The 20,732-nt window shown below is 34.0% G+C and overlaps 1 protein-coding gene across 8 annotated transcripts in view; it reads left to right on the top strand.

Moving 5' to 3' along the window:
* PTPN13 (protein tyrosine phosphatase non-receptor type 13) overlaps positions 1-20,732 on the top strand; it is a 173,121-nt gene that overhangs the window by 65,817 nt on the left and 86,572 nt on the right. For 7 of the 8 annotated variants that reach the window (XM_019731272.2, XM_019731270.2, XM_019731276.2 and 4 more), the window contains exons 6-7: positions 1,837-1,924; positions 10,822-11,388. In XM_019731272.2, coding sequence (XP_019586831.2) covers positions 1,837-1,924; positions 10,822-11,388 — 655 coding nt within the window. The remainder of the gene's footprint in view (positions 1-1,836; positions 1,925-10,821; positions 11,389-20,732) is intronic. The other variant, XM_074323879.1, reaches the window with a different exon arrangement.

Raw genomic sequence — 20,732 nt, 5'->3', positions numbered from 1 at the left:
CTTTCCAGAGGCAGATTTGTACTAAGGTAGAGATAATAATGCTCCCCTTCATCTTTCCATTGCTCTTGCTAGTTTCCTGGACATCACTGGACAGAAGTAACTCTTTGACAGCTACCGTTTTTCTGGTGTTTAATTTGTGCCACGCTTATGTGCTTTTTCACACATGTTCATAACAACCCCAGGTTACAAGCGATCATTTTAATTTGATCCTCATTTTAGTAATGAAGCTAAGGCTCAGAAAGATTAAATAACTTGCCCATGGCCACACGCATGGTAAATGACAGAGACACAGTTGGAACCTGGATCTGTCTGACCCCCAAGTCTGTGCTGTTAGCTGTTACATTCCTCTGCAGCTGTCGTTACCTCCAGTAGCTGGTAGAATGAGTTCGTCTTTCACTCAGTGTGAAATTCATTGTAAGTGGCCATAATTCTTACTTTTCCTAAAATTAATTATCATAGAGTAAAAGTCAGCAGGCTGGCTTACTTGTCCTGGTTCTTCCACTGGTTTGATGTTATAACATTTTTTACCTCAATTTTACTTACCTGTAAAATAAGAAAAGTAGTACATACCGTCATCCACCCATATTGCTTCAGTGGTGATGAGCTGCTTCAAGGTTCTTAGAAGTTTCTCTGTTATTTCTCCCTTTATTTGTAATAAGAGGATAACAATCCTCAAAAAACCTCTACCACATGAGGTTGTTTTGAGGACTAAATAACATAAAGTATGAAAGCACTTAAGACAGTGTCTGCCTTATAGTAATTGCTCAATGATAACAGCTGTTATTAACAGTAGTGTCAATGCAGGGATTCCCAAAGATGTCGGATGTTCTTTATCTCTTCAGTTACTGACAATATAGTGCAATCTGGAGTTGTATCATTTATGTAATTTAAATGATAACATCATTTCAGAAATATTTCCATTTCAGTCTTATAGCTAGAAAATATAATGCCTTGAATATACCACCTTAAACAAATTTTTAATCCATACTCAGTTTTCACAAAAGGAGGAATATTAGGGAGGGAGAGAGAGAGAGAGAGAGAGAGAGCAAGAGAGAGAGAGTAAACAGACGTGTATACGTGCTCTTGGTGCCAGATTTAAGTAATTTCTCTTCACCATTCTCTCCTTCCACTTATTTCTTGAAATTTCCACTCTTAATAATTATCTGAATAAACCCAGTATTCTAATTTTTCATCCTTTATAATATGGACTTTGATCCAATTTGACGTGCTTTATTTTAAACAGGTACCCTTGGTAAAAGTTATTAAAGTTAAAGACTTCTTAAACATATTATTATAAAGGGGAACACAAAAGACTATTTATTTAAATTTAATTGTCATGCCTCCATATGTCCATTTAGTTTAAACCATTTCTCAAATGCCATTACTGGCAGGGGAAAATCTAGAAAATTATTTTTGAAAATAATTTAAATCAGTACCCTCAATGCATAGTTACAATTAGGTGAAAGTTTTATTATACCAGAATTAACATGCTTTTAAAATTATCATCTAACTTGAGAGATGAAAGTAGTTAACAATTCCAAAAAAAAGGACACTTCAAGTAACTGTTTTCAAATTGAACTCGTTATACCTACTTTAATTTGGCTAAGGTAGTTCCATAGTTAGCAGATTACTCTTTGATAACTGTCTCTTGCCTTTTATTTCTTGAAGATGAATTGGCCAGAACTGAGCTATGTAAATCTTATCCAAGGAATGGAGTGTCTTTACCTAATGCTATACCCTCCAAAAATTGTCTATCTAGTGTCATTCTGTAGCCAATTACCATGAAAACAAAGGAGATTCTTTTGTCAAACTTGATTTTTGATTACCTATGTACAGACGGATCAACTTTCCTGTAACAGTGAACAAAAGCCTGATCGAAGCCAGGCTATTCGAGACCGATTGAGAGGAAAAGGATTACCAACAGGTAAGAGTATATTAATAGGAAATTTTTAGGCTTTTTTTTTTTTATTAAATTTATTGGGGTGACAATTGTTAGTAAAATTACATAGATTTCAGGTGTAGAATTCTGTATTACATCATCTATAAATCCCATTGTATGTTCATCACCCAGAGTCAGTTCTCCTTCCATCACCATATATTTGATCCCCCTTATCTTCATCTCCCACCCCCCACCCCCCACCCGGAAATTTTTAGGCTTTAAGCTTATTTCATTGTTTCCTTGACTTATCTGGCTTGAAATCTTGTGATCCAAGATTGTGACCATAATTAAAAACTAATTATGCAAAGTAGAGGCAGGGAACAGACAGGAACACTAGCTGTATTAATGTGTCAATCCATTAAAGTTATGCAGAAATGTCATTGATATAATCAAGACTCCCACAATAAACCATTTCCTTTACAATATTGTTATTATAGCAATAATATCAATTATTTATTTATTGTGGTATTTTATATTAAAAATGCATTTTAAAGCAAAGTGAAACAAACACATAAACACAACACGTTTATGAACATAAATGCTACTGAAACTAAAGTTTCAGAAAGCAACATTATTCTTACTCCACTTTTTTTTTCTATTCTATTTCTTTTTTTAATATTAGTCTCAACCCACTAAATTGATTTCATGACCAACTGATTTCATGACTTGCAATTATAAATACTGTCTTAGGATATATGATGCTTAGTAAATAAAAACTGATAAAGAATGATTTTACTATTTGCCAATAGCATTAGGTAATTATGGGTTCTATATAATCATTAAGTTGATTTTTTAAAGGAAATGAATAGAAATTCCAAATGTGAAATGAAAGTTAAGTTTTAGGTTTGGCTTATTTATAAATGTACTTCTGTTTTTTTTATTATCTTTGTTCTCTTTTCCTCTCATCAAGCAATATTGATAATTATGATAATCTAAACATTAAACATATTTTGTGAGTGAAACGCTTAATTGTCTTATTGTGATTGGGGAGAAGTAAATGTAAAGATGGCTTAAATATATTCTAATAAAGCACATTCTAATCGATATAGTCAGATTATAAAGCTAAGATGCCTAACTTTTCAATTTAATCAGATAGTCAGAGCACAGTTATCTTATTTCAAATCTATGAGAAACTCTCAATGTGAAAATAAATATAGATTCTTGATTATCTGGACCAAATGTTTTGCAGAATTCAGAACTTTCATATCTGAGAGGGAAGAGTGTGTCCTAAGGAAGAGTACTGTTGATATTGAGAAGTCAAAGAATAGCTTCCAATAAAATCGTTTCCATAGGAGTGATTCTCTAGTGATGCAGTTAGTTAAATGTCTGTTTTGGTACTTCCGTGTTACATATTGTGAATAAGGACAATTTATCTGAAAACGTGTCGTAGCTTTCATATCGTCAACATAATCAGTTTATTTCTGGTTACATAAGATTCCTTTTCTAATATATGTATTATTAGTTTAAGTGGAAGTCAAAACAAACAAAAACAGAAAGCAGACTTTGTTTAACTTTGTTTTTACAATGCTTTCAGGGCAATATTTAAAGTATTTTTAACCCTTTCTTGTGTTTCCTTAATGCACTTATGTTCCCACATATAGACACACACCTTTTTTGTAGGTAAAAATCTGTTTCCCTTTATTTTAAAACTATAGTAGGATTTGAAATATGATATAGTGTGAACCTTGGTGCTAAGAATAGCAGCACTTTGTTAATTCATCAAATTTTCAGTCAGTCTCTTGTTTTAGAACTGAGTTAGCAGAAATTTAGGGGTGAATGTCAATAGCAAGCTGAAAGAGTTTTTCAAGGGACATAATGAATACTTTAATAATTGAAACATTAGATTTAAAAGAAACAATTTTCTATTTCTCTTATTTATCATCTTTCCAGTTTGTCCCTCTCTCTCCCTTCCATCCTCCCTCCCTCCCTTTCTCTTTCTCCCTCTCTCTGTCCTCTCCCTCCCTCTCTTCCTTCCTCCTTGCTTCCTTGTTTCTCTTTTCTGTTGTTTCTTTAGTCTTTTTCTGGAACTCCCCTGTATCATCTACTATAATTAAGTGGCCATGTTATGAAATTGAAGTTTGTTTGCTTGTTTATTTGTTGACTTTGTAAATATGTTATATTATTAATTATTAATTTTTAAAGATAGTTTGTTTCTTTTTAAGAATAAAAAATGTTCCCACATATATGAGAACCTAATTTTATCACTGTCAATTATGAATCTATAGAAAAGATCACTCTGCCATATATTTTTTTATAAAAGATTTTATTAGGGAAGGGGAACAGGACTTTATTGGGGAACAGTGTGCACTTCCAGGACTTTTTTCCAAGTCAAGTTGTTGTCCTTTCAATCTTAGTTGTGGAGAGTGCAGTTCAACTTCAAGTTGTTGTCCTTTCAGTCTTAGTTGTGGAGGGCGCAGCTCAGCTCCAGGTCTAGTTGCCATTGCTAGTTGCAGGGGGCGCAGCCCACCATCCCCTGAATGAATCGAACCGGCAACCTTGTGGTTGAGGTCAGGCTGTGCTCCAACCAACTGAGCCATCTGGAGCTCAGCTGCAGCTCAGTTCAAGGTGCCCTGTTCAATCTTAGTTGCACGGGCTGCTGCCCACCATCCCTTGTGGGACTTGAAGAATTGAACTGGCAACCTTGTGGTTGAGAGCCCACTGGCCCATGTGGCAATTGAACCGGCAGCCTTCGGAGTCAGGAGCATGGAGCTCTAACCGCCTGAGCCACCAGACCACCCCACTCTGCTATATTTAATTTAACAAATTTTAAAGACTAAAGTGTTAACATAGTTTAGATTATATTATTTTCAATGATTCAGTCTTATTGTTACAGACATTAATTATTACATAATATGTTAAAGGTAGTAATTAGAGATTGAAATGAATCTATACCTACTCTGTAACATAGCTTAAATACCAAGTTATTGTCATTTACATTTAGACATATTTTTTAGTAAAAGTCATATGTAAAAATTAAGCGTACTACATATGTACATGGTAGGCATAGGGAAAACCTCATATGTTGAGTACATTAGGGTTTTTTTAGGTGTTTAATGAATATTTGTTGATTGAATGGGTATGAAAAAGTTTCATAAAAGTATTAGATATAATAATACATTTGTAACACAATTTTTAATGGTTCCATAAAGAAATATATATGACTGATTTATTTTTTTAAGTAACTTATTTTAAACATTAAGTTCTATGTAAAGTAAAAAGAAAAACTGTAGTTAACTATCTTGACTCAAATTTATAAACTATTTTCTTATTCTAACAACAAATATATCAGAAGTTTTAAACCAAATTATTAATGCCTTTGATTTGTGATTTGTTTTTATAATATCGAGAAAGAGTTAGTATTATTTTCTAATAGTTCTTATATACTGTCCAAATACAAATAATCTAGGATTAACACTAGTGACTTTAAAAAATTAACAGAAACCTTTAGACTGTCACTGATTTTATTCTCTGTTAATCCTATCTCTATTGAAGAATAAAATCTTTCCTATATCTAACCTCATGAGAATTTGTAAGGAATTAGTTTGTTACTCAGGGTAAACCAAATTTTATTTATGTTTATATTTTGAGTAGAAATTAGAGGTCCTTATGCTTAAACAATAGGGTGGGGGTTTTTTTTAAGGGGTTTTTTTTAGATCAAGTGTAATGGAAGAGGACGCCTCAGTCTGTCTCAGCCATAGAGCTCAAGGGCTTTCTTCATTTACCATTAACAAATTTATAAAACCACATCTCAAAAACAGAATCAAAATAATATACTAATTATAGCCATTACCAGACAGAAGCAGTTAGCAGCTAATAGTCAGTGGCATATAGTAATATAAAAGCTTTTAAGTTTAAAAAATAAAATTACCTCATGAAGAAATATTCTTCTAGGACACTGGGATTACTTTTGGGCAGTGCCAGTTCTCAACTATCCAAGGTCACTTGCAGCAAAGCAATTTTGTCAAACTACATTAGTAGTAAAGCATTCTTTTTGATGCCAACCAACCTAACACCTATATGTGGTGATAGCTTCAGTTTATTAGGCTCCTGACCCCAGTTTTCCATAAAGAAAATGTCAAGATGGGCAGTGAGATACAGATTTAGATTAAAAGAAGTAAACAATTTTAGGGATAATGCCTTGTAACTACATGATTTGATTGTTCAACTAAAACTTAACAAAATTTTTCATCTATGAGTAAATGACCTTAAAAGGTCCCCCCTTACATCTTATCTCTGAGATCTGTCACAGAAGCTAAGGCCCCAACTCGTGGGCTGTCTTCCCCAACTTTGTTATTTAATACTGCCAATGCTGATAAAAAGGCTTCACTAAGCAGAAAGAAAGCAAACATTTCCTGCCAAGCTCAAGGTGGAAACCTACACCATGATCAGATCAGCACGATAGAGCTTCAGAACTTGGGCGTATTGATAATATCATGTTTCTTTTTTTATTGTACTTGAACACGTTTGTGAGAACAGATGGGGAATCGAGGAGCCTCTTTTAATACTGAAATGTCATGCTGCAGTTAGCTTCTAAGAGATGCTGTGAATTTTTTGAGTCTGTGTGTAAGGGGAAAAGTAAGTGATAATATCCAATTGAGGATAATGTTAGTCATTTATAACAAAAATATTAATAGTTTAAATACAATGTAATTTACTAGGAAGAATTTTTTTCAACTTAACTAAAATAAATGGAACATGTTATATTATGAAGACTTTTTATGTTCTTAAAATCTTCTATTCATAGCTCTTAAACGTTTATTCCCCGTTTAGTTTTTAGCAAACTGCAGTATCCAAAAGGAAAATGTTTACGGTTTCATTTTAAATTTGGATAACTGTATGTAATTTAATGTTGTTTGTAAATTCTCTCTGAACTCAGAGCCTCCTCAAGATATAGAAAATCCACCTATAATTACCACTTACTCTATTGAATAATTGATTTTTATTTTTTAAATTTTAGAGTAAACCTAAAACTTTTATAGGAAATATTTTGATTTCTGGTTTCATGATTTCCTCTCAAAAGAACTTTCATATTCTCCCTCAGTGCATAGTTATATGCTGTGGAAAATAAAGCAGAAACAAAAAGGAGGCAAAATTTATTATTTTATGTTGCTCTTGGTCAGAAGAGCTCATAATAGTTCATACGGGTTAGTTCATTTATCCTTTCATGTCTAAGAAGAAGGCATAACAAATTATATCCACATTTTTGTAGATGAAGTAAGTGGGAAACATGGAAATTAAGTGGCTTGTCCAAGCTCGTAGATTGAATGGTAAAGCTAGAATTTAAAGCCAGGTTTTTTGACAGTAATTTTTCTGGTGGATTATGCGACCTAAATTGGCTTTAAAATGTTTCAAAAAGTTATGTAATCAATCCATTCTACAAGCATTCTTTTGAAATCTCTTTTATCAAGAACTGGAAATACAAAAACAAATAAGAAATGGTCCTTATGTTACTGTTCCAGTTGGGGGCAAGGGTGGGGAAATGAGTAGGAGTGATGATGGATATATAATATAATGGATCATTTTAATACAGTGAAAGAAATGTCCCAATACAGATCCAGCTTGCTCTGTGAGTATTGTGGAAGGAGCTACTATACCAGGATGGGGAAATATCAAAGAAGTTTCCATCTGAAATCTTTTAAGAGTAGCTCCAATGGCATTGCTTTCAGAAACAACATTAGTTTAATTTCCTGTGATCAAAATGTGTAATGAGCACAGCCATCAGATGTACTTAATTAATGATTTCAGTGCTATATATTGCCTGTCAGATAAAAATAATTTTAATGGCCTGCGTCGGGTTTAGAAATATCTGGAAAGCAGTTGAAGAAATTGCATTTTATTTAGTCTTAAATACTGTTATTAAGTGGCACTGGTTTACAACACTACATTGTTTTTACTGGTCTAGAGACATAGCATCTAATAAATGAGCTTAGAATTCCATGTTTCTCCTCATTCGTATGGCCAGATTATTTATTTAAACTCTCATTTTTAAGTTTTCAGATTAGTGAATTTTTTTCTGCTAGTACTTTAGCAACATGAAACAACCATCGTACTATATTGCTATATGTGATACTATACATATTTTGTCTACCTCTAGTTGGGCTTTGAGATTTTAATAGCCAGCACACTCTGATCTATTTGTTATGGGGAATAAGGAAGATGAAGGATTTCAGGATGGTGCCCATATTTCTGTTTTGAGCAGTTATTTGAGCATTGGGCCACTTACTGAAATTGGAAAGACTAGGGTAGAATGGACATCTCTAGATGCAGGAAGTAACGGATTAGTTTTAAGCATGTTCAATTTGAGGTGTTCTGAGATATACTAGTAGCAGTTCCAATTATATAAGATTGGAGCTCTCAGAAGAGGTCAGTGCTGAGAATATAAATTTGGGAATTGTCAGTACATAGCCTTGTTAATAGATGAAATTCTTTAAGGAAAAAGTGAAAAGATAGGGTTCTCTGGTATCTGAGGAAATCCAACATTTGCATATCCAGTAGAGGAAGAGGAAAAAATAAAAGAGTAAGAATGAGCAGTCTGAGGAGGAGGAGGGGGAACCCAGACTTGTAATGAGAGAAAAGTGATTCATTAAGGGATTGTGAACAACGAATGTTGTTGCTGAGTGGTAAGTAAGATATGGATACAAAAGTGCCCATTATATTTGGCAATATGGAGGTCATTAGTGATACATGAGGAGAGTTGCCAGCGTGTGGAGGAGTTGGAAGTTAACTAAAGTAGGTAGAATAATTAATGGAAACTGAGAAATTGGAGACAACAGTAATTATAGGGAAATGTAATGACTAAAGGGAAATACTGTAACATAGAATAACATAGGGACAAGCTTTGTTTAGTTTCGTTTTTATTATGAGGATATTAAAGCATGTTTTTATACTAATGAGAATGACTCAATAGAAAGGGGGTGTAATAAAGATATAAGCAGAGAGGGCAGAAGTTAACCAAAAAAGTAAAATCTTTGATAACGTTAAAGGAGGGAGGAATTGAACACGTGTTGGGAATTGGCGTTCATCCTTTGAGACAACAGGAAAAAGATTTGCAGACCTGGGTAGATGTGTAGAATTAGTCATGGACAAATGGAATGCTCTCTTCTGATAGCTTCTATTTTCTTGGTGGAATATGAGACAAGATCGTCAGGTAAAAGAGAAGAGGGAGTGAAGGTGAGAAATTTGAAGGAGGAAAAATGCAGCAGTCATTGTGGAAATTGAGTGAATTTACAGTTAACTCATGATGTTAACTGTCCACAGTGGTTGACCATGAATTTATGGTGTTGCCAAAATAATTACTTATTTGATTTTCTCCAAGTTGTGACTACTTGCTGATAGTCAAAGTAGTTAAAGAGGAGATTGTTGAGTGTATCTATGGTTGTATGATCCTTAAATCCTTTCAATTCTTATTTTTTATCTAATGTATTCCATCATTTTTCAAGAATATGTTTCTATTTTATAATAAAATTTTAAATTAATGAGTTTCAATATGTAGTTTGTTTAAGAATATAATTTATCCCTAAAATACTGCAACATAGACTTCTGTTCATAATTTTTAAATTAGGTTAGAAACTGGAGTCTGTGACAATCTGTGTGTCTGGATGTGGTGTGGTATGTTTCTCAGTATTCTTTACATGACATGTCCCAAATATTGTTATCCTTTTTTGCACTTAACTGAATCCATGTTTAGGGAAGGATGAGTTGCAAGAAAAGCAAAACGTTTGAATCTAATCCTCAAGTAAGCAAGTTACTTGTTGGCGTTCTGAAATGAATTCACTTTCTAAGATTTTTAAGGTGAATTTTGTGATCAGGGAATTAAAGCTTAAAGCGTTACCCTAAAGAGGCTATTGACTTCTTCAGATGAATTAATAAGCAATTTATTATTTCTAGAAAGGTTTTAGTCGTTACTTTATATTGTATACATAGCAAAAAGGTAATCATGGAGGAATCACAGAAGGCCACACAGAAAATCTTCAGTGTTTATGGGCTATTGGGTTAGTAACTATAAAGTAGTCTTTCTTCTGTGTGTTTTTTTTTAATAACCAAGTCATATATATCATTTTTTTGTTGTTGAACTATGCATTCAAAAAATTAATTTGTGGTTGGGTATTCTAAAAAAAACTTAGAACAGCTTACTGATTTTAACTACATCAAGGACTAAAGAATAAATAAGAATTGGTACTTTATTCCAGCTGACAAATATTGATACATAATGTTTGAGGGGAAAAACTATGTTAGTTCATGAAAAAAATTAGGTTTTTTACATAATTTACACACAATTAAATTATCTGGATTTCAAACACATTCAAATTTTCTGAAAATATATCTAATTGTAATTAAACTTTGATACTTACAAATTCCAAATGCAACACTCTTTTTTCCATCCAGAATATACAAGAATTCTTTGTTTCTTTAAACATATTTATGTAAATGACCAGAAAATACCAGGGCTTTATATAGAAGTAATACATGTTTGAATTATACCGTTAGAAGTTGAAGGAGTTAACTATTTATTCTGTTATTACCCCAAATCATTTCATAGATAATTAACATCTTCCCAAACTGAATAGTGTCAGAATTTTTATCAATTTTTTAAATCCAATAATTCACCGTTGATGAATATAAAATGATACTACTCAAAAAAGTAAGTTGAAAATATTATTGATTTCATTAGCTAAGAAACATTGGACTATGAAAAGTTATACAAACATAGCATCTTTTTTCACTTCCATCATCACCACCACCACCACCACCATTCTATTCCATCTTTGATCCTCCGTTTGCAGAATTTAGAAAATTGCTACCACTTTCATTGTCAATAGTAAGGTTACATTCCAGTTATTTTCTAAAACTTATGCATACATGATAGATTCTTATCATTCCAGGAAGAAGCTCTACTTCTGATGTACTAGACATACACAAGTCTCCATTCTCTCATCAGACCTTTCTTAACAAAGGGCTTAGTAAATCTATGGGATTTCTGTCCATCAGAGACACACAAGATGAGGAAGATTATTTCAAGGACATTTCATCAGATCATAATTCTGGACTTGAAGATTCTGAAAATGCCTGCTCTCCTTACCAGTTCAAAACTAGTGACCCAGAAAAAAAAGCTATCCCTGGCATTGATGTGCTTCCCAAGAAGAAGATATGGGCTTCATCCATGGACTTGCTTTGCACAACTGACAGAGATTTCCCTTCTGGGGAGACTGGCAGATACCGACACTGTCTCCCTGAGGCAGTAACAGTGCGGACTTCAACGACTCCTAGGAAAAAGGAAGGAAGATACTCAGATGGAAGCATAGCCTTGGATATCTTTGGCCCTCAGAAGATGGATCCTACATTTCACATGCGAGAATTGCCCAGCTCCTCAGCAATATCAAGTGCTTTGGACCGAATCCGAGAGAGACAAAAGAAACTTCAGGTTCTGAGAGAAGCCATGAATGTAGAAGGTTAGTAATTTTGTGTGTTTGAGAGAGAATTGAATTAAAATATTTACAATTGTGTCTTGAAATAAAGAAGGGTTACTAAACCATTCCACAAGTCTTATTTCCACTGCCAAACCTTTTACCCAGGTTAGTCTTACTTCTCTATCAATTTCTCTTCTCCCTTCCACCAAAACCCCATTCAAAATACACTGCTTCCACAAAGTCATCCCTACTAAATATGCTTAGTTCAGTCTCTTTATAGTCTCAAGCATCAATGAAAATATATGTAATCTGTTAAATTTTGCTACAATGGTCTATTTAATATATTTTGTTTTAATAGGTGATGTTTTGATTACCTATAAAAGTGAATATTAAGCCAAATTATGTCCTAGTTTGCATATTTGCATATCTGCCTTTTATTTTCTCAGGTAATGTGTGTATGCATGTGAGTTAAGGAAACTCAAATAGACTAAATCGCTCCCACGTGCAAGCGCATGTGCATATACACACACGCATGCACATACACACATACCTGGGGTGCCCAAACAATCTATACAAGTGGGCACTTTGGTCAATGTTGCTCAAGCGGTCGTTCGCCATAATCAGAAGTGTCTAGATACTGATGGTAACCACTTTGAGCACCTCTTGTAATTGCAGAAGTCAAACGTGACTTGTATTCATCTTTTGTTATCGGTATATATTGAGTATTATAATTTTAATACAGTTTTCCTTTCTTAAAAGGTGTACACTTTTCTTGGCACCCTCTGTATATTATATATATATATACATACTATATACATATTATGTATATATATATATGCAAAGATAATATATAATCTTTGTAGATCCTCATTTGTTAAAAACGGTAACTTGTTATGAAACAATTTCCATATTTAGAAATTTTAGGTTCATTACAAGAGATACAAGAAGAGAAAAAAATTTCTTTTTAAAAATAAAATGTGCTTTGAATTGTTTGACACAGGACAATTTCCATTCTGAAATCTTTCTGTGCTATTAAAGAGTTTTCAAAAGCATTTGCTCCCACAAAGAACATACTCATTTTTTTCCCAGAGTTTATTTTATAACCAAGTTAAATAAATACCTTGAAATGTTGGTTTATTATGGAAAATGCTTACACCGCCTTAAATAAACTCCATTATTATATAGTAGCTTGCAAGTAGTAATAAATTATATTTGCTTTAGACTAAAAGCATTATTTAAAAAGAATGTTTGATGTTTGGAATTCAAAAGCAATAATTCTTATTAGTTATTTAGTTGAGTAATTTGTTGGTTTTATGCTGTGCTGTCATTTTCTAAAGGTGAGATAATTTATGTTAGCTGTGCAAACAAAAGTGCAGATTGCTAATAGAAGATTTTAGCTAGTATACAAAGAAGAAAAGAGACTAGAAAATAATATAAATACCATTTATCTCATTTAATTCTTGTGAAAAGTAGGCTCCCCAGATCCCTTTTCAGTGTGATAAATCAAGCAGAACAGTGGATGTTACTAATGTATACATTTTCTTATACACATTTCTTTCTTTTAAAATATTCTTGTTTTAAATCATTTAAAAATATTACTAATGCTCTGTGCAATTTTTGTGATCTTTAAATTTGGCAGTTGCTGCTGGGTATCAGCAATTTTAGAATTAGAAGAAGCCTTAGAGCACACGTTCTTGGGCTTCTGAAAATTAACTAACATACCCAATATTACATAACTAGGTAATGATAGAATTTTCATCATTATGGGAGATTGCAGATTTCCATCACAAACTTCAGCATTCCAGCCTAAGGATTTCCCACCACATATTACTTCCTAATTTTTAAAAAAGATGTGTTCCAGTATTGATTGGGTTAATGTAACAATCAGAAGAAAAGAAATTGGTAAATTTCTATTTGTCCTTGCACATGTTCAAGGAGGTTCATTGAACTAATAGAAAAGATAGATATATAGCCCTTCAATCTCAGATGGACTCATATAGCCCTTTCCTTAGCCCAGGCCTCATCCTCTTGAAAGAAGCCTTTATCTAAATTGCCTGCACAACATCTCCTCTGCTAAAAACATCAACCAGCGAACAGCACAGGGAGACCAGACCTTAAAATCATGGAGTTTGGTACTGGAAGGGAAATGGATACCATTTACACCAAATATCTCAATTTCAGAGGACCAGAGTAAACTAGTTTGCCAAAGGAGATGCATAATTCATAACAGAGTTGTATTTAGAATCTAGGTCTCTTGAGCCCCAGAATAAGATTTTTTCCACTGCTATTCTGATTTCAAGCAGAAACCACGTATATTACAGATATATTGTCAGGAAAACTTTTTTACTGCCTGGGAAGTTGGACATTCAACTAACCGCCTAACAAACCCCTTCAGTCTTTTCCAAATCTAATAAAGTTATGTAATTTTGTAATACAATAAAACAAAATAGTGTTATGAAAGAAAGGCTCAAACTGAGGCACTTTGGGTTCTTTCTATAGTAAACCACACTAGATGGGGGTTAAGATGGAGCTCTGTGTCACATGCTCTGTGGTAGATAGTGTTTTGTTGGGGCTTTACTAAGGAAGGATCTGTAAGATGGTTATCCTGTAGCTGACAAGATAAGGCAGTAAACTATCAAAAACACGGTGGTTGGCACTAAGTGCTCTGATTTCTTTGGGAACTAAATAGGAAAGTTAAGAACCAAAAAGATCCCAAGAAAGAAACTAGTTGAAGTTTAAAAATTATTAATATAAGATTATTACTATGATTATTATGTTAACACTTAACCTTTCTGGTAATTCTCTACATACATAAAGCAGTAGGGACGGGGCAGGAAGAAACATAACAGGTTTTTCTTGTGAAAACTAGTTTTAAAATTTAATGCCTATTTTATTGCTTAATTTTTTTTAAGTCTTCTTTGTTTTATTATTGTTATTTTTTTTGTTTGGTTTTGTTTTTTAAAACTTTTTAATTTATTTAAGTGTGTTTTTCCAGGACCCATCAGCTCCAAGTCAAGCAGTTGTTTCAATCTAGTTGTGGAGGCCACAGCTCACAGTGGCCCATGTGGGGATCAAACTGGCAACACTGTTTGTAAGAGCACTACACTCTGGGGTGTCTGGATGGCTCAGTTGGTTAAGAGCGTGAGCTCTGAACAACAGGGTTGCGGGTTCGATTCCCACATGGGCCAGTGAGCTGCACCCTCCACAACTAGATTGAAGCCAAACAAGCTGCCGTTGAGCTGCCGGAGGGACAGCCAGATGACTCAGTTAGTTAGAGCGCAAGCTCTCAACAAGGTTGCTGGTTCGACACCCGCATGGGATGGTGGGCTGTGCCCCCTGCAACTAAAGATTGAAAACAGCGACTGGCATTGGGGCTGGCCTGCGCCCTCCACAACTAGATTGAAGCATAATGACTTGGAGCTGACGGGCCCTGGAGAGGCACACTGTTCCCTAATATCCTCCCCCACCCCCCAAAAAAAAGAGCACCACACTAACCAACTGAGCTAACCGGCTGCCCCCTTATTATTGTTTTTTAACTGAGTTTCAGACATCCAAAATCCACACAGAAAGGCCTTTCTTTGCCTTCATACAGGGAAAAATAGCTTTATTCTTTTCATTTCACTTTTTTCACCTCAGCATAGGACTGTCCTATTCTGCTCTTTTCATTTCTTCCTGTTCCCAGTATTTTCTTTTCCACCTCTCTGTACTTCATCTTAGCATCTGAGAAATTGTCTGTTTTCTAATAGGAGTATTTGTTGCCATCTCTCTTGTGAAGTAATTACCACACACCCCGTATCCATTGCTCCGTGGGTTGGCAGCACATTCCTGATTGTGAGAGATTGACTTGGAACCAGTACTGTGAGTATAGTATGAACAGCACTCCACACCCTGGGTGGGGACCATAAATAGTATTCTGTTTCCAACAGTCAAAACTCCTCGGCATTCTGTATAATATACTAGAAGGGAAAGGGAGAAGAACAGATATAATTACTCCTACAAAAGTGACTGGTTAAACGTGACTTATTTAGGGAGTTTTAAGTCAATCTACTATATATCAAAATTAAATAATTGTTTCCTTTCTTTCAATGCTGTGACCGCTGGTCTAGCCGAGTTTTGCTTTCTGTGATTGCCCTGTGAATACAGCTTAAACTCTGTTGTGCAACTGGAATATGTAAACACTCAAGTATGTGAGCCTGTTCTCATTATTGAAACACCTTAATGTTTCGTTTGTGTGAGAAGATTTTATTTAAAAGTTCATACATTTTTATAGCTACATGTCAGGAAAGCAAGGGATGGGTTTATCATGTAAGATACTTTTAGAAACATTTTATGGAAATGAATTTTTTTTCAAAACTTACCTCCCTTTTCTAAAATCCAAAACTGGTCAAGATGAACTATTCAGTTTTTATGTCTCCCATTTATTTCCCTTTGAATAGAATAATTAAAAATGATATGATTGTTATCTGGATTACTCCCAGAACTAAATTAAATAATTTTAATACTCAGTTTCTGTTTCACTCCTATTAGTTCCACAGAAGTAAATATAAATAAGCAGGGATTTTATGTGGTATTGGTCAGATAGCACATGTACTTCAGGTATTAATGACTTTATTATTATGCTACTAAGTTGAAAATATATTTCAAATCTCTGAAGAGCACGCTTTTATAGATGGATTGAACATTTTAGCCAGAAAGAATCAAGTGCCTACTATGTTTCCAGGGCTGAATTGTAAAAAGATCCCTATTTTAGACCAGCATTATCCAATAGAACTTCTTCAATGGAGGGTGTGTTATATCTCTACAAAGTCCAACTCAGTAGTTATAAGCCACATGTGACTATTGAGTGTTACATTTTGGCTAGTGCAACTGAGGAAATGAATATTTAAACTTACTAGGTTGGTGCAAAAGTAATTGCGGTTTTTGCAATTTTTAACCTTTTAAACCGCAATTACTTTTGCACCAACTTAATACATAGCTTCATGTGGCTAGTGGCTACTACATTACAATAGTGCAGCTTCAGACCATTCTCATGTAAAGTTAGTCCAGTATAAAATACTAATCTTCAATTGAGCAAGATTGGTTTGAGCAGAGGTGGGGGGAAAGGGGAGTTGCTTTTTCTTTAGTTAAAATACAGCTGAGAAGAGACATTTCTCATTTTGATTTATGCAAGTAGAAAAAATGAAATTTCATTTGTAAGCAGTAAGGAAAGTTAAAGATGAAACCAGTACAAATATTTCATTGTCTCTATTCATAGTAAGAAAATATTAATTTCGGAGTCCACAGAAATCACAGGCTACTTTATCAGAAACTAGTGACCTAATTTAAATCAAACTCATACACAGTTAACGTAAACCCAATTTGGCTTTGACACAGACACCTTCTCAGAAGCATGGATTGATATGTTTTAATAAAGATTTAAAATGGATCTTACTAGCAATGAGTATCATTGCAGTTTTTAAGACCCACCAATTTTAATCTCCAAAATATTTCTTAAATCCATCCCAGTCAATTCCTTCTGAGATCAGACGAGATCGGGCGCGTTCAGGGTGGTATGGCCGTAGACCCAGTCAATTCCTTCTAATGTTCATGGACCATGGAGATAGCTTTCTAAATTGATCTCACAGTTACAATTTGTCCTCCATTTCCCTGCCATGCAAATTTGAACACATTTCTTCTCTGCCTTCAGTCGCTTAATAACTTCCTATCATCCGCTCAGGATAAAATTCTAGCTCCTTAGATCATATTTGAGGCTCTCCACAACTGTATGTCTCCGTGTCTCCCTGTAGCATGTCCCATCTCACACCTCACTCCAACACTAGGTACACATTCTCTGTCTGTGTCTCTCCCTCCTTCCCTCCATTCATGCAGGCCATGTTATATTTCCATATCTTTATTCCTGCAGCTTTCTGCCTTAAGACTATCAAAGCTTTTAGGCATTGCATGGTTCAGGAAGCTTTCTCTCACCTTCCCAGTTTAGGATGATGGCCTATGTTTTTCACTGAAATCACTTGTTTTGAAAAGCTTGTTTCTCCTGTTGTAGACATCAGTTATTTGGCCTATTCTAACAGATACTCATAATTTTCAACCTACGCTGAATATCGCAATATTTTGTCAGTCATAGCCTAACCAACCAACAGCAAATGTGATCAATTTCCTTTAGAACTGTACTACTTGAGAGCTTTAGAAGGGCTGGGGAAGTCCTAACAGAGGATCCAGAGGATCCTAGAAGATGCTAGAAGAGTGGTACAGCCAGTCCAGGTGCAAGTCATAGCCCAGATTTGTGCTAGTACATTACACAGGACCCCCACAGAGGGAATTGCAGATGATTCATTCTTTGTGCCATTCCTCCTCTGCACAAATTTTATATCTTTAAATTAATTTATGGTTCACTAAGCATTTCTCCATATATATTCTTCCTCATTTATATGTATTCATACTTGCATGAGTTCTGTTACTGGTTAAAATTTTTATTGATCATGTGTAGCTCTCATGGGATTTTAGAATATATTCTATTCCTATATCATGCAGCATGGTATAATACAGAATGCGGTGGACTCCAGTGAACATATAAAAAGTGCAACATATAATCTCCAGAGATTAATCCCTTGAAAAGAAAACATAGAGAAGAACACTTCATACATGAATACATAATGTTATTATTTTTCTCTGCTCTATTTGAAAATTGAAATATTTTATTTGTTAGGGTCCATAACCTTAACAATGCAGGGTTTTTAAAATTTATAGTTCTCAGCTACGAAACCAGTCATTTTGTGCATTTCTCTCTGAAACTTGTATCTGTAATTTGAGTCATTTATTTAAAGGTAAAGAAATACCAACCTTAAAGTGGTTATTTAATTCCTGATGTTGCAATTGGCTGAGTCTTACTTTCTACGTGGTGTTTGTCTGAACTTGAATGTGTGTCATTTGTAAATTGTGTTTTTAGATTACAGTTTGTGCTGACTTAGATTTTTTTTTAATGTGGAGATTGTAGATTTGAATATTTTATCTGAAATAATTTTATGTAAACTCAGAATACCATGCAAATCTTCATAATCTCCTAACTATTAAAACCATTATAGCATTCATGATCACGTGCCACAACTTTATGTGTTTAAAGTGTTAAGTATGTTAAATGGTGGTGGAAATTGTGACTCTTAGTTGCCAAGAACATATGACCAAATATTCTAACCTATTGAAAAGCTGCTTTTTATTGTTACTGTGTAAGTGGAGTCAATATGATATTAGAGTAAGAGTGAATTTTGTTTAGAAAATCAGATCACCGTTAAAGCATAATAAAATGTTTCTCAGGTTTTTATACCTTGTAGTCTCACCAAAAAAAAAAAAAAAAAATTAGTATACTCTGAGTTATGGTAAAATAGTACTAGAAATTAAAAGATATCTTCAAATGTCAGAGTATGTATGATTATGAAGTCTCTATAACTAGACTTCTCTCTAAATGTTAATTCTTTAAGCCCTTCTTCTGTAGTTCCTGTTCTTTTCATTTTCTCACCACTATCTGCAGAATGTATTTTAGAGAGAATGTATTCCTATATGTTTTATATGTTTATATACATATATTCACACACACCCTATTTGATGCTTCTCATTTGGTGACATGTGTGCAGGCTGATTTTATTTTCTTCTCCCATTTGTTTTTTGCACTCATTAGTATTTCTACACTAGGATTCTTGACTACAAATTCATTTTCCACATCAGCAAACTATGTACTCATAGGAAGTCAGAGAAGGAAATTGTCTAGTGAGTAAGGACTCTTTGTGACCCTAAATGGGCCCTAGTACACTGATTTGTACAATGTAGGCTTCATTTAAATATTTACTAGCTGAAAAAAGAAATTTGCCAACAAACAAACTAGATATTGAATCTAATTTCATCCAACAAAAGGCAAATTCAGTCTTACAATTGTTAATAGTGAAAGCTTAAATTTTTATTATTACAGTTTTAACATTGCAATGAAAGCAGCCACATGTGTGTTTTATAAAGTGTGTATTTGAATATTTTTGATAGGTCCATTCAAGAATTCAAGAATTTCAGCATTCAGAAAACTTTGTCATATTATATAAATTCTTAGGAACATCTCTTTGTTTAAAAAAAAATAGTCCGACACTCTCTAATTAAAATAACATCACTAGATTTTGTTGATGCTGGGATGTGGGTGCATGAGGTCTTAATGTGCTCTGTTTTCTTGTCTGTTTGAAGTTTTCATAATAAAAAGTTGTTGTTGTTGTTTTCTAAATCATTCCGTTAATACCACATTTCTAGGATCTGGACCAAATCTAATGTGCTAATATTATACATTTGAATATAGATAGAAAACATTTGTGGTGTCTGGATCCGTCAAAAAGAAAAGTTGTTAATAATGTTAGGACAGCTTATGGAAAATTAGGGAGTACCCTTCTGCAGACCAGAACAGAGGAGGACAGCTGTTCTCTATCTCGTTAGTGTCTGTAGGATGCCTTTATGCAGGTCATCTCAGAAAGCCAATAAATGTTCCTGCCCAAATGATCTGTCAGCATGGAAAATGTGGCCCTCTGTTTACACCAATAATAATGCAAGATACTCCTGGTGAAGGACCTGTAATTTTATAATCCCCCAAACGGTGACATTTATTACTTAATTCAAAGCCCATACTTACAAGAGTTAACCTTTCTTGTAAGCATGAGTAAGTAGTAAAGTTTGGCTGAGAACTTAATCTGATTATAACTCTTTAAGTGTGACCAAGGAGTCAGTATTGCCTGGGAACTTGAATCTGGTTATATCTGCCGTGTCATTATGTGAAAGGAACGTTTAAAAGATATATTCCAACACATAAGAAGCTCACAAAAAAAATTCCTACTGTTTTAATTAATATAGATATCCACCCCTACCCCAGTTATAGGGAAAAAATAATCTCTTCTTATCCCCTGATAATCCTGCCATTTTAATTATTCTTTTCATGTATATGGAGTGCTAGTACCCTATTAACCACAAAGCAGTCAAGCATCATAAGTTCCCTTTCTCCCCCGACCCTCCTCAGGTGTAGTTCTGAGAATATTGCAAGACTAATAGATCATCAAGGAAAGATGATTTATTGTTATAATTTTAAGAGGAGTTCATCCAAGTTACATTACAGAAGAAACACAGGAAGTAAAAAGTTTTCGGAGTAAGCTTTAAAAAGGAAGGGAAGGGAAGGGAGGCTAGAGAGAGAGAGAATATGGGCATGTAAAATAAGAACAATTATAAAGCACTACCAAAGAATGGAAATTAAAATTAAAACTTATTTACTATCTTACAGCCACTTTAAAGAAATAGTGATGAAACACAAAGTTCATTTAATATGGGTTGTGACATTATTATTGCATGGCATAACATCTAAGTTCTCTACTTCA

The sequence above is a fragment of the Rhinolophus sinicus genome, linkage group LG02 (assembly GCF_036562045.2).
Source record: "Rhinolophus sinicus isolate RSC01 linkage group LG02, ASM3656204v1, whole genome shotgun sequence".
NCBI lineage: Eukaryota > Metazoa > Chordata > Mammalia > Chiroptera > Rhinolophidae > Rhinolophus > Rhinolophus sinicus.
Note: the sequence above shows the minus strand (reverse complement) of the source record. Positions and strands in the feature narration are given on the sequence as shown.